This window comes from Heterocephalus glaber, unplaced genomic scaffold (assembly GCF_053883595.1).
Source record: "Heterocephalus glaber isolate CG9 unplaced genomic scaffold, H.glaber_assembly_v1.0 deba00001442, whole genome shotgun sequence".
Taxonomy (NCBI): domain Eukaryota; kingdom Metazoa; phylum Chordata; class Mammalia; order Rodentia; family Bathyergidae; genus Heterocephalus; species Heterocephalus glaber.
The window spans coordinates 29,154,702-29,169,677 of record NW_028258296.1 but is presented as its reverse complement, the minus strand read 5'-3'; the positions used below and the strand labels follow the sequence as shown (position 1 = coordinate 29,169,677).

General features: G+C 46.9%; 1 protein-coding gene across 1 annotated transcript in view; it reads left to right on the top strand.

Moving 5' to 3' along the window:
* The window catches only part of Abca4 (ATP binding cassette subfamily A member 4), a 124,910-nt gene that overhangs the window by 8,597 nt on the left and 101,337 nt on the right, over nt 1-14,976 (top strand). Inside the window, exons 2-6 of the mRNA XM_087212638.1 lie at nt 1,889-1,982; nt 2,848-2,989; nt 5,466-5,605; nt 9,099-9,386; nt 10,858-10,985. Of these exons, the coding sequence (XP_087068764.1) occupies nt 1,889-1,982; nt 2,848-2,989; nt 5,466-5,605; nt 9,099-9,386; nt 10,858-10,985 (792 nt within the window). The remainder of the gene's footprint in view (nt 1-1,888; nt 1,983-2,847; nt 2,990-5,465; nt 5,606-9,098; nt 9,387-10,857; nt 10,986-14,976) is intronic.

The following is a 14,976-nucleotide window of genomic DNA, read 5'->3' as shown; positions in this document are numbered from 1 at the left end:
TCATTTGCTCACAGTGGTTGGTTCATTCATTCGTTTGTTCATTCACTGGCCACACGAAGGATCTATTATGCACCAGAAGCCAAGGTAATGGGCAGGGGCAGAGAGAGTACTACTCCTAGAGTCGAAGGCTAGGTTTTACTTCTTGTTCTGTCACAGCTGATGTGACACTGCACAGATCACTTGCCTTTTGTGAGACTCTTTCCTCATCCGCAGCATGAGAGGTTACAAGACCTTTATTATCTGCAGCACCAACTTCACCTAAGAACTTGTTAGACATGAAAGGTCTGGTGGGACCCTCCTGAATCAGAACCTGCATTCATTTGCACAGGAGCATCTGCAGAGCACCAAAGCCCATAATCTCTCTCATCTCTTACGGCTAAGCATCTTGTGCTGTTTTCTAAAATAGAGGCAGGCTGGGATTTAGCTCAGTGGTTTCACTGCCTGCTGTGTAAGCACAAGGACAAGAGTTCAATCCTCAGTACCAAAAAAAAATAGAGGCAGCGTAGAATCCAAATGGCCACAAAATGGGGTTAGTATAATAAATCAGAATCGGGGGTGCAAAAGAAGGAAGTTCTTTAGATAAATACAGACATGCATTATTTAACAATGGGACATGTTCCAGGAAATGCCTTGTTAGGTGGCTTTGTCATTGTGCGAACATCAGAGAGTCTACCTAACACAAATCTGTATGTATAACCTACTAAGTCTGGAGGCTCTGTGGCTGTATGATGTATGTGTCTGTGTGTGTGTGTGTTATATGCAAAAGATATGGTGAATGTTTAAATTTTTAAAAATTAGAAGACGTATTGCCATTATTCTCAAAGTATTCAAAATACTCCCCCTTGGTTTAAACACATCTATCCCATTATTCTTGACAATATGTCTTTTACTGTAATGTTTTTTAAATTTAAACATTCATCATATTTTTCAATCACTGTGTGTGTGTATGTGTGCACGTGCGTGCACCACTTGGAAGGGGGAGGTGCATAGCCCATTGCTCCTAAGACCTTGAAGAACAAAACACAAGAGAAAATGATGCAATCAAGAGACATGGGAAGAATGAGATGTATGAGGCCACTGCTGGTATAACACAGCACACTGTTTTACAGTTAAACTTGTGTTTTATAAGTTAGAAGGTGTATGCTCTAAAATGATGATTAAAAGTATACTATAGGAAGTACTGTGGAAATCAATGTGGAGATTCCTCAAAAAATGAAACTAGAGCCAGGGATTTAGCTTAGTGGTTTCACTGCCTGCTGTGCAAGTGAAAAGACCCGAGTTCAATCCCTGGTACCAAAAAAAGAAGGAAATTGAAATTCCATTTGACTTAGCTATTTCCCCTTCTAGGTGTCTTCCAAAAAGACTTAAAGACATCATAATATAGTGATACAAGCCTACCCACCCTATTATGAATTGTGGTACTATAAACATGGGTATGCATGAATCACATGTACCAATTCCCCACAAAGAATGTAAACATTATGTACTATAAACATGTAGTAATAAAGTATAATATAGTAAATACATAAACTGGTAACATAGTCACTTATTGTCATTATCAGGTATGATGTCCTGCAAATAATTTTATGTGCTATTCTTTTAATGCAGCACAGTTGGTCAATTTACACCAGCATCACCACAAAAACATGAGCAATGGGTTCTGCTATAATGTTACAACAGTGTTAACAGGAGGTCTTCAGCTCCATTATAATCTGGGAAACCGCAGTGATATATGTGGCCCACTGCTGATGAAAACGTTATGTAGCACATGACTATACCACAGCTCAAGTCCAGACAGCTCCGAGAGGAAATGTGTCTGTTCTGGCTGTGTCTCCTACCATAATCTCTTAGTATCACTGGTCTTTCTCTTTTTGTTTTGTTTCTCCAGATTCGCTTTGTGGTGGAACTCGTATGGCCTTTATCTTTGTTTCTGGTCTTGATCTGGCTAAGGAATGCCAACCCACTCTACAGCCAGCATGAATGTGAGCATGGGGGGAGGCTGGCCAAGCCCCAGGAGACAATGCCTGTCCCTTCAAAAGGAAGGACTTGGGGTGGGCTTCTGATTGAATCTGCTCATCAGCATTTCATGGCTACAGTATGCAAAAGAGATTCATCAGCATTACACAAATATTAATGAATGTTTAATCCTACGCATTCTAAGAAATATTTGCATGTGGTACTGAAGGAATATGCAATTTGTTTGTTTGTTTTGTTTTTGTGGTCATTTTTTTTTATACCTAAACTCTTACCCTTAGAAGGTTATGCAATCATACTTTGTAAGATACTGTCTCTTGGCTCCCTGAGGCCTCTGGAGATCCATGACAAGCCTTGCAATAGCCTCTTGGAGCCATAGCTCTCTTGGAAAGCCCACAGCTCTCGCTGGCCAGGATGGCATCTTCTCCCTCTAGGCAGCTGATGTAGAGGTCTCAGGGTTATGAAAGTTGCTCTGGCCCCTGTTATTGGTCTTCATCCTCTTGATCATGGGTTTCCAGCTTCCATTTCTCAGTCAGCCTCCTATCCAGCACCCCCAGCAGCTCCTATCCCACCATCTGCTGCATTTAGGGGAAGGTATAATGCACAGTTGTGGAAGGGAAACCAGAACCTCTTTTCCTCAATTGCCAGCAGGCTCCCAGAGCCTTGCCTCGAAGCCCTCTTCACCTTTACTGAGAAATGAGCTGCTCCTTCTCTGCACTTCTGCCCCAGCCTCTGTGAGAATATTGGCCTGGTCTAGATTAGGGGCTGATGTTCTGAAACAATGAATTCCCGAGGAAGACCCCATTCTCAGGGCCTGTGCTCAGGGTCTACTTGGTCTGGTGACTAACACCCTCTTATCTTCCTGTTTTAAAGGCCATTTTCCTAACAAGGCCATGCCCTCTGCAGGAGTGTTGCCATGGCTCCAGGGGATTTTCTGCAACATGAACAATCCTTGTTTTCAAAGCCCTACCCCAGGAGAATCTCCTGGAATTGTGTCAAACTATAACAACTCCATGTAAGTATTGACCTTTCCACCATTCAGGGAGGAAGTTGCACACCCTTTCAACCTCCTCATGCACCCCAGTGCACACACCTGCAGGCACACACCATGCGTAGCACTGCAAGAGTGTCTTCGTGGTTCACTGAGCCCTACCTCTTAGGGGCAGAGCAGGCCTCATCTCAGGAACACTCTATGAACTGGTAGGACACCTGGGCAGAAAGCCTCAAACTAAGTCCACATGGACACAATTTCTTGGTCCTTGTACTCCGGAGATGTGACCTGGGATCCGATGGCAGCCCCTGCTGTGACACATCATCCATCTGCTTGGATGGAGTCACCATGTGAGGAATCTCTCTTCCTTTAAAAGCTTTCCTGGGCATCTAAGGGGTAAGAAAAGTGCCAGGATGCATGGTGAGGATAAATGAAATCAGGTTTACAAGGTGAAGTGTACTCTTGGGAGAAAATGACAAATTCTAAACCCTTTTTTTAAATTCCCAATGGTTCCCTTGAGAGGCAAGATCTTGGAATAGGGCCCAAGAGCAGTAATTCTTAATCTGTAGAGCTGAAGACCCTTCCAACAAGCTGATGAAAATTGATGAGCTGTCTCGCAAGAAAAATGGGCCCTCACACACTTCTTTACATTGTACATGTGATTTGAGGGAACTTGTGTATTCCAGGTTAGTGACTTCTGGCCTGATGTTGAATTTCAAGTCAAATCGCATAGGAACAGAGGGAACCTTGGGAATCCCTCTGAGCAGTGAGAGGGCGTGATGTGAGCATGTCCTACAGTCAGAGGCTCGGGGATAAGGGCAGACTTGTCCTTTGCCTGCTGTGCTGACCTAGAGCCACACTTGTGAAGGTTCTACCTGAAAGTCACTAACAAAGGTTCACTGAAGAGTGGGTTTACCCCTTTCCTATAAATACCAGGTCAGGTGGAAACTGAAGTATTTGGTGACTTCCAGTTTTTTGCAAGAGAAGCTCAATATAAATCCTCCAGGACAAACCTGCATTTTAAAAAAAAATTTTGGTAGGTCAGCCTAATGTTCTAAAGTGGCTGTCCCCTCTAGGGACAAATTATGACTGTTTTTGTCTGATGGTGGGAGAAGAGCAGTTGTGGCAGAGACTGCCAGTCTGTATAAAGACCCTAAACTAGTTACCTGTTTGTTTATAAACATCGTGAGATAAACATTCCTGGATTGAAGGAAGATAGAAGAGAGAACACTGTTCTTCCCTGGGGAAAGTCAGAGAGGTAACCTTTTAGCTGGGCTCTCACTGCTGCGAACACCACCTGGAAGCCTTAATTCACAGTCCACACTTTGAGAGTCCATGAGGTTCCTGAAAAGAGCCCTCTATCCACCCAGAGAGATTCTATGGGACGTAGAGTGGGATAAGGGAGGCTTGGCCTACGAAGGCCTCCAGGAGGACTGGCACTGGCAGTGGGAGAGTGGGAGTAGGACAGGGGTCTCCAGGTCCTACTTCCACACTGCATTTGAACTAGAGACACGGTTCATCTCCCACATACGCCTTATGGGGGAAATGTTGGGTTTTTCAAATTGTTTTTGTTTGCAAGGCACAGAAATCCATTCCAACAAGTGTAGGTCCCAGTACTGAGAGTAAATACTTGATGCGAATACATGATTTAGACCGGTGATGCCAAACCTTTTTGAGCTTTCAGTGGTAACGAACAGCCCACCTCATCCGTGGGTGCTATAGGTTCCCCACCACTGCACGTTCTCCCGGAGCTAAGGGCAGCCAAGAGGACTCTAGGAGGAGAGGGACAGAGCCAAAGGCCCACCTGGAGCTGCTCCCTCGGCTTCCCTGTCTAGGCCGGCAGGTCCAGCCTTTCCATCTCTCTCTGTGCATCCGTCCACACCGTTCATCTCTCTCCATAGACCAGTTTCCTTTGCTCCCCAAAGGCCAGGCTTTGGGGATCACCTAGTTCATAGCATTTTGCTTGAGCAATCACACGAGTATCCCTGAATCCTGTATAAATTCCTAGGAACATATGTGGGTGCCCCTGATTCATTCTCTACCCTATAAGCCTTGACAAAGGTGTGTGTGTGTGTGTGCAGGGGAGATTTTGTGGATGAAGCATGGATATCAAATCCTACCCCTATGAATGGGTGGCGTGGCAGGTCGAAGAAGTAGGCAAAGGCTGGGAAGAACTTCCAGTAATACCTACCAATATCATGCTGTGTAAACTTCTCAGGACAGAGACATGAGGTTGACAGGTGACCCAGCCCTGTCCAAACAAGATCAAACAAATTACACCACCTCTGTCTATTATCATCATGAGCAAAAAAGTTTGTTTTGTTTTGTTTTGTTTTTTAAGGAAGTTTTTTTAAAAGTCTCTTTTTGCAGTGAATATTATAACATATGTAATGCAGTAACTAACTCAAGCACACTATTTTAAAAAATAGCACAAGGTGTTGCTATTATTATGCTATGAAAATGACTGCTTTTTGTTGCTGAGGCTTTGTCTTTCTTACAGCTTGGCAAGAGTGTTTCAAGATTTTCAAGAACTCCTCATAGATGCACCAGAGAACCAGCACCTTGGCCAGATTTGGAGAGACCTTCAAACCTTGTCCCGGCTCATGGACACTCTGCGGACTCACCCTGAGAGAATTGCAGGTAAGCTGGGCTTCAATGTTCTCAACCTTCGATGTGATCTCCCTTGCCTCACAGGTCAGAGTGGTTGATGATCTAGGAAGGACAGGGAGATTTGGTGGGAAAAGATATTAGAGGAGGCCAGGAGGGATGAGCTGCAAAGGGAGCATGAGATTCACCTTGGTGAAGTCACCAACCTAAATAGATAGGAAGTTGGGCAGGAGGCCAGGAAGGGTCTCATCCCCTGTAGGTCAAGATACATAAGGAAGAATGCGAAGAGAGATGGTACTCTGGGAAGTGCCTAGATGGATCAAGGTCTAGGAGTTTGCAGAGCATGGTAAAGGTAGAGTCCAGGGGAAAGAGCTAACCAGGAACATAGAAGCAATACTAAGTATCAACGAGGAGCAGTGGGCATCAGAGGACAATGTTTACCATGACATAAAATATGCAGTCACTAAAAAAAAAAAAAAAAATGCAGTCACAGGATTCCTTCCAGTAATAGGCAGCATCTGAGTCAGATGGAGATCTGGGAGATGCAAGGCTGAGGGCTTGCAGGGAGGCACCACAGAAGGTCAAGGATACAAGGGGACTAAAGGCAGTGATTGTACTATATACATCAGGTCTAGTCTGCAAAAGGGTGTATAAGAAGCCAGAAGTACTGAGATGGGCTGGGGGAAAATGGAGAGGCAGAGAATAGAGATTGCAATGGGTTCTATGACCTTGTCTAAGTGAATGAGAATGCAAGGTAGGATTGATGTCTGTAGTCAGTGAATGAATTCAAATTTAGGATTTCAAAGACAGCCAGGTAGGATGATGGGAGCAAGTCTGCAAGGGTGCCCACGGTGAACTGGAGCAGAGGGGAAGATACACAGTGAAGGGGAAGCAAAGGAAATGGGAGGCTAGGCTGTGGGGTTGTACAAGAAGATGGCAGGAGCTGGGTACCAAGGTAGGAGAGCCACTCGGAGTCAGGAACAGTGAGGTGGAGGGATAGAGGAGCTCTCTCCTGTGTCTCTCCTCCCCAGAAGAAAAACAAGAACCAACAAAGAGTAACAACACCAACATGTCTTTGTAAAAGTGTAAGTGGATGTCATGTGGGTGTCTGTCAGTGGTGGGCTCCTCAGAAGGTGGCTGGAGGGACTGCATATGGCAGCTGGAATCAAATTCCTGGGAGGCAGGTAAATGAATGGCTGTAAGGAAGTAAATCCTCAAGAATGGTCATGCAGGCTGGTGGTGGAGAGAGCCCTCCAAGAGAAGGCTGCTACTGGGGGAAGATCATTCAGGGCAATGGGGTTCAGATGCTGTGAAGGCAGCAGTTTCTGTGGAGAGATGTAGGCACCCTAGTGTGTGCCAGGTGACTGTAAGGATGACACAGCTTCTGCCCTGGGTTCCAAACAAGAAAAGTAGAAGAGCAAAATAAATCAGTCCCTTCTCACCAAGCATGTGATGCAACTACTTGGGCAGTCAGCAGATATTTTGCCCCTATTCTGAGCCAGGGATGGGCTAATCTCTGGGAATGGAGTGATGCGTTTGGCCCTAACTGGACAGTGACTCTACAGTGTGGGGTGCTTGGTGGAGGGAAGCAGGGGCTTCAAAAGTATAGGAGAGTCAGGAGCAGAAACTTCTCCCAAGAGAATCTTCTCCTCATCCATCTTGCCACCTTCTGCCTTTTTACCGTGAGGGAGCAAGAAAGCACGGGAGTGTGTTCAGATTAGTGCACTGAGATGATTTTGTTCTAGTCTAATAGTCCCCAAAATAGTAAAGTATGTATTTTACACAGTCATTTTCTACAAACCAGATTACAACAGTACATTCCTTAGTGCTCTGGAAAGAAGAGTTTATTTGAGTTAGCTCAAGTCTGAAGGACTATGAGCACAATTAGCATTTTTAATAGTAAGAAAACAAAGGGTAGGAGGAGTGGTCCACCAACCAGAAAGTGTTCTTTCCAAGGTTAAACAAGCAGAGGAACTGGACATGGGCCAGCCAACTCCTAAAGTGACTGTATCCCCCCTTCATCTGCCAGGATCTATGATGAGGAAGACTTTTCATTTAAGTATCTGATCATTAAATTCAGCTAGACGCTAGAGGAAGTATAAGGGAAATAATTCCAAACCACAGTTTCTCTGTGGTTTGTAAAATGTCTAAATGAGAAGCAAAATCACTATTGCCTAATCCAAAAGCAAGGCTAATTGGATTGGCCTACAAGTGGTTTTTTTTGCAAAGCTTCAGACTGTGGGGAGAGTTCCCTACGGGACAGCAGCTCTGGGGACAAGGGGGCAGGAAAGTCCAGGCAAAGCTCCTCAAAGGCTGGGGACACAGAATGCAGAATCCCTGACCCTGATGGTGTGAGAGGGGACAGGGGTCCATCCCCAAGACAAGGATACAGTGAATGAATTCCAGGCTGGGAACTCAAGTCTACTCTTAGGCCCACAGACTATTCTGGAGACTGTCCAGGAGTCAGCTGGGAGGCACAGCAAAGAGCATGTGGGCGGCCATGGCTGGTGTGTGCTTCTGCCTGTTAGGCCGCAGTCACCTGGGAAAGTATGCAGTGTTTGGCCCGGGCAGTGTTTTCCTTTCCAGAAAACCTGTAGTGCTGCATTCTCAGCAAGGGAGGATTAACAGTGAAAGACCAGACAGGAGCCCCCTCCCCTCTCACCCCCAGGCCAGCTCTGTGGTCTCTCAGTCATCTCTAACCCCTCTTCCTGAGAGCCAGCCTTGCATGCATTCTCAGTTCCCTGGCTCCCACCCCCAGCGTCTAATCTTCCCAAGGAAGAGAACAAGAAGAACCACATTTCACACAAAATGTACTTTTTTGTCCTCAGGCCCCCAGTTCACATTTCTCCCTCAGGAATTTAATGAAGAGACTGTCTGGTGTCGCCTCTGCCTCTTACACTTTGGGCCCCAAGCTCCCCTGGCAGGCTGGCCCCTCAGGTGTGTGTTGAACCACACGGATCCTGCCCTTTGCCCCAGGCCACAGTCCAGTCACCTGGGTGGTACATCGCAGGATGCCTGGGCAGAACGACTCCCTATCTCCCTGTCAGGCCCCTTCTCCCTGCCAGATATTTGTATGTAAGGTCAGCTGAGTTTGTTAAAGAATAACTATGAGATAAACAGCCAAATGGGGTCCAGCTCTCAGGTTAGGACCAAAGGTATCTAGAGAGTACCTTGGGTCATTCAACACTGAGCCCATGATTCAATGTCAGGCCCTAGTGCTGGGTGTCACAGAAAGGTGACCTCTGAGTGGCTAACGCTGCTAGGTAGGAATATGATAAAAGCAGGATCAGGAGCCCCCAACCCTCAAAAGACCATGTGGGTGTGTGTGTGTGTGTGTGTGCGCGCGCGCGCAGGCGGGCGTGCGTGTGGCGGGGGGGGGGCTGGAGGAAGCATATGTGAGGAGTAACTGGGAGAAGAGGAATTGAGCTGGTGTCCCAGAGGAAGGAGGAAAGCAGTGGGAGCCGAGTTGGAAAGAGGACAGGATTTTACGCTCTTGAAAATGAGAGAAGCCGAGAATAAAACGCAGCAGCCTCTCCCCCAGCTCCCCTCCTCCCTTGGAGCCTGTGTTCAGGTTCCCCAGAGCCTCCGACTTCTGTGCAAAGAGCAGTGACCCTGGGCTGCCAATTGGCACGACTCTCAGGCACACCCGCTGTAGCAGAGAGGTCGCTGTGCCGGAGCCTCTGCACCAGTTGCCTGTGCCCTGGCTTGCAGGCAGTCCTGCAGGGTGGACCCACACCCCTTCAGGAGGAACTTGTCAGCGATGTTGATCTGGACAAGGCGCTGTACGGGGAAAGGAAGGCTGGCAAGCATTTGGGTGGGAATGGTTCTGGCTGCCTGGGGAGGGGAAGATGGAGGGTAGGATGGTTTGCTGTGGAGCTGGAGCCAGGAAGGAGCAGGTACATTGAATGATTCAAGCTGGTTAGTGAAGAACTAAGACGCTCGACAGTTACCCAGGCTCCTGGAGAATTGAGATGTGGAGTAGGCATTTCAAACAATCCACAGCTCTGCCCTCAGGTTCATCTGCGCCAGCAAGCTCCTCTCTCATGAGCTGCAACAGTGACTGCATTGGCAGGGGAAGGAGGCAGAGGGGCTGCTGATGAGCATCCCCTGGGAGGGATAGGAATAATATCAACGCCATTAGAATGAGCATTTATTGAGCACTAAGCATTTTCAGGGCTGGAATCTAAGCACTTCACATTTCTTTTCCTGGCTACACCTTAACACTTCTGTGAGGTAGATACAGAAAGTGTAGACTCAGAGAGAGGCTCAATCCCTTGCCCCCGGCCATCTTAACTGTCAGGAGTCCTAGATGCCTCCTTATAGAGGAATTTCTGTCTCCAGCAGGATTTTCTTTTGTTGTTGTTGGGTGGGGAGTGTTTTGTTTTGTTTTGTTTAGCAGTACTGGGGATTGAACCCAAGGCCTTCACACTGAGCTACATACTGAACAATTTTTTATTTTGAGACAGGGTTTCACTAAGTCACTAAGTTGCTCAGGATGGGTTCAAACTTGGGATCCTCCTGCCTCAGCCTCCCAAGGTTCTAGAATTACCTACTTTCAGCAGGTTTTGAGTGAAGCTGCAGAGAATGTGACTGAAGAGGATCAGGACAAGCTCAGGCAATAAGCTGGGCTCTGCTTTTTCCATTTGAATCTTTTCTTGCCCTCAGTAGCCCCATTTGTTTTTGTCCATGCCAATGCCTTGAGCTTGAAACCTGAGCTAAGATGACAAAAATGCCACAAGGGTCCCCTACCCTTCTGCACATGCAGAGAGCACATATCTCCTCCGATGCTAGGCCAGAACCATTGGCATTTGGGGGCCAAATAATTCTTTGTTTGGAGAAGTAGAGTTGTCCTGTGCATCTCGGAACATCTAGCAGCATCCCTGGCCTTCACCCACTAGCACCACACCTGTTGGGACAACCAAAGTTCCAGATACTGTCACATATTCCCAGGGCACAAAATTGTCCTGCTGCAGCTCTCCACCCAGAGCCTGTTGAGAGCCGCTATTCTAGTCCAACGCCACAAAGCACCCGACATCTCATCTGCCCTCGGCTAACTTTTCCACCTTCTGAGCCTTCCCCCTGTGTTGGGCCTAGCTGCTTCAGTAGCAAGTGCGGCAGCAGTGGTGGTGACAGCTTCTGACCCTGACCTCCAGGTGCTCCCAGCAACCCCAGAACTGAGCCTCCTGTGGCAATCAAGTTAAAATTGTTTCTAGTCAATTCTGGCTGTTTTCCTTTTTTTAACCCATATCTCCTTCCACCCCATTCTTCCTCTCATTCATGCATAGGAAGAGGAATACAAATTCGGAATGTTCTAAAAGATGAAGAGACATTGACACTATTTCTCAGGAAAAACATTGGCCTGTCCAACTCAGTGGCCCACCTTCTGGTCAATTCCCAAGTCCGTGTGCAGCAGGTAGGTGGGTGTCAATGGTCAGTGGTCCCTGGAGGGGTGGGGTAATAGCACGGAACTTGGCAAGGGAAAAGGCCAGGGAAACCTTGGCTTTTCTTTTTTCCTCTTACATTCATATGAAGTATCCATGAATCATGCCCCAAATTTAGGAAAGTTCCCAGGGGCCATTGAGATGAACATTTCCATCGCAGCACTTTGAAGCACACAAATCCTGGCAACATGAAAACACCTCAAGTTTCATTACTGGAAGGAAGCTGAGTGATGATGTGGTTCAAACTCCCCTTTAGGGCTGAGGAAATCCAGAGCTATTCATTTACTAATCAACTATTTAGGGACGGTTGTAGGTACTGGAACGGTGTGAACAAATCTGGCAGAGACCCTGGCTCAGGGAGCTCCCATTCCAATGGTGGCAGCTCACGTGTTTCCTAGTTGTCCGGAACTATTGGTGTGGGGACAGGAGAGGTGGACAATGGTGGTAGTTTAAGTGGGATGATCAGGGAAGGACTTCCTGAGAGGTTATTTGAGCAACCCTCACTGAAGAGAAGGCAGCCACACAGATAACTGCGGGAGAGTTCTGGCCAAGAACTAGTTCTAGCCCAAAACTGGCTCATGCCAAGAACCAGCAGTGTAATCTCTATGAATGCTAAGGTCACCTCCTGAGGTCACCAAGTCTGATAATGGCAGGAGAAGGGCCAACATCCTCTTTATTGGATTTATTTCTTTTTGGTGCCAGGCAAACTCTTTCTTCTATGTTTCTGGAACATTTCTAACCTATACCTCCCAAAATATGTTTCATCTATTTTAATGATTTCCCATATGTACACAGAGCGACTTCACCATGAACACACAATTTCCACAACTGTTAGCTCCTTTGTCCCTCACAATAATCCTGAGATGGAGTCAGAGATGGAGAAATTGAAGTGTCAAGTGATGGTATGATTTGAACACAAATATAAAAAGAAACTGTCATAGCCAGAGTGGAATGCAGGTCTTCTCATTACCATTCCTACATTTCTCACTGTGGGTCTCAAAATCTGGAGACCAGCAACACCTGGGCACTTGTTAGGAATGCAAGGTTTCAAGCCCCACCCCAGGTGGGCTAAGTCCAAACTTGGGCCCAGGGCTCAGGCTCCTGGAAGCGTGGGCGTCAGTATGAGAAACACAGGGAGAACACAAGATCAGCAGCAGCCAAAGACACACACACTCTCCCAACTCCCTCTTCACTGCACTCCCTTCCACCTAGATGGGAGATGAAGACATAAAGAATTTCAGGTCTGTCAGCTCTGAGCCTAAGATCTGCACAGGGTTCTGTCCTTGCCTAAACAAGCAGGAGACTGCACTCCACAGGCATCTGGTTCTGTGAAGGGGGATCTCATGCTGGCTCCCCACACCATGGTGAGGGAGCCCATGCTTGCTTTTCTAACTGCTCAGTCTATGGGGTTGCCACTGAAACTAGATGAGGGAAACTGAGGATCCGATCCGGGCCAGGCCCTGGGAGGCAGGCCTGACTCCTGGCACTGCCCAGTTTCTCTCACCCTCCCACCCAAGGAGAGGTGTTCAAGGTACTAGTTGTTCATTTTCCTCCTCACTTTCTCCTCCGCTCATAAAACGCCAGTCCTGGCAATGCTTGTGATGATTTCCAGTTGGTAATAAAAGGAAGACGGAGATAAGGGCAGGAATTTAGGGGAAATTTCTCTTGAGTTCCTACTGATATGACCTTTGGAGCTCTAATTGCTGTGCTCCTGGTACCAGGTATGAAGCCTTTCATGGGGGAGACAAGGGCCTGAGGTCACTAGGCTGTGCCTTTATGGAGTGTCCGAGTGTCCCTGTTTCTGAGTAGCTAATTAACAGGCCCCAGGCACCTCCTATACTTTGCAGGGGTCATTCATACCAACCCAACTCCCCTGCACCTTCCAGACCCACCTGGCTCCTCAGCCTGTCTTCTAGCTCCGCATCTCCACCTCAACCACCATCTGGCTCTGACTCACCAGTGCCACCCACTAGAACTTTCAACCACAACGGCAATGTCAGCACTCTCTTGTGCCCCATGGTAGTTTGCAGCTGTACAGCAGACCATGCTCATTAACAGGGAATTTGTGCTCTTTACCATCAGAAATAGACATCCCTCCTGGTCCTTCCTCCTTGGTGTCTGAGCACAACTCCAAAGGTGGTCTTGTCTTCCTCACTCCATCTAGGGAATTATCAGAGGATGAAAGTACAGTTCCTCGGCTCACCACCCTGGAAACTCCTAAACATGCTTCGAGGCCCAGATCAAATGTTGCCTCCTCAGTAAAAATGCTCATAAAGCTCCTTTCTTTGTCCCACCCACCCCCTCTTCCCTCTTCCCCAAACAGCTAAAGGGTAGTGATTAAGCTCTGGGTTCTGACCTCAGCAAGACGACACACTTATGAGTGTGACCTCAAGCAAATTCATGAACCACTCTATCCTGTTTCCTCTTTTGTAAGTGGAAATAATACAAGGTAAACCATATATGGTGGTTGTGGGAGTTAAAAGAATTAATGTATATGAAGTATTTAGAATGGTGCCTGACACACAGAAACACTCAGTAAGTGAGAACTGCTTTCACTAGCTATTCATCTCTGTTTCCCAGTCCCTGTCCTGGACCCCACACCATGAAGTCAGTGAATGAGCCTTGAGAAAATACGTGAGTGGGATCTTTGTGGTGTTTCATAAGCCACCTGTGGAAGTTGTACAAGTAACCCCTCCTCCACCACATCCCTCCTCTGGCATGTAAGAGGCTTAGACAAAATGAGCTTATTGATTCTCTCCACCTCAAAATGTTCCAGGCTCTGGGATTGGGGTTGAGGGGATTGCCTAGGGATAAGAAGTGAGGTATGGGAAAAACAGAGAGACTTTGTGGGATCCAATTCAGGTATAGGGCCTGGAGACTGAAGAAACCATAGCTGAAGCTATTGATAGCTATGATCTATGACTCATGTAGGGACCAGGCTTCCAGGTAAGGTCTGAACAGTTTCCATACAGGAGGTGGCAGAGCCTGGGCCTGCTCTGCTCCACAGCCCAGAGTCCTGTGTAACTGGAACCCACATGAAGGCTGCAGTGCCCAGATAATCTCACAAACGTTTTCATGATACAAGGGTCTTATCCACTGCAGGAAGTCTGGGACATCGGGAGGCCAGGTACTATGCCAGGCAGCAAGGACCCCTGACCAATGTTCATACCCTTCTCTGTGCTCTTAGCCCCTGGAAGCCAACATAGGCATAATACAACAGAGTCACTGTCCATGAGTCCTCTAGGAGCTGCAAGATGTGGCCTATCCAGGCCTTAGGGTTGTAGATAAAATATAGGGTGCCTAGTTAAACCTGAATTTCTGGTAAACAACAATTTTTAGCATAATTATGTCACATTTAGACCCTACTTGGAAGATACATACTGAAAAACTGTTCATTGTTTATCTGAAATTCAAATTTAACTGGACCACTGGTATTTTTATGTGCTAAATTTGACAAGAACAAAGGGCATGGATTGGGCATTTTTCATCACTACAAGTGTGTCGTCTTCATTCCTCCACCTCAGCCTCAAGGAGAAGGTCTTGACTGCACCATAGCGTCATGCACAAAGAAGGGGATCTCTCATATTTAAAAGGCTCTCTGACAAAGTGAGGTGTGGGGAGTATTTGAGTTTCCTATTGCTGCTGTAACAAATTACCACCAATTTAGTGGCTTAAAACAACACGTATTTGTTATCTTGAGATTCTAGAAGTCAGAAGTCTGAAAGTCAAGATGCCAGCAGAGTTGCCTTCTTCACTGGGGTGATTATTTTCTTGACTTTTATAGCTTCTAGAAAGACTATCCAGTGGTCCTTGGCAGTGGTCTCCTTCCTTCTGCAAGGCCAGCAATGGTCCATCAAGCCTTTCCCCCATCACATTACTCCCATTTTTGTTTCTTCTGCCTCCTTCTTCCATGTTGCAAGGATTCTTGTGATTACACTGGACCCACACAGATTAATTAGCACC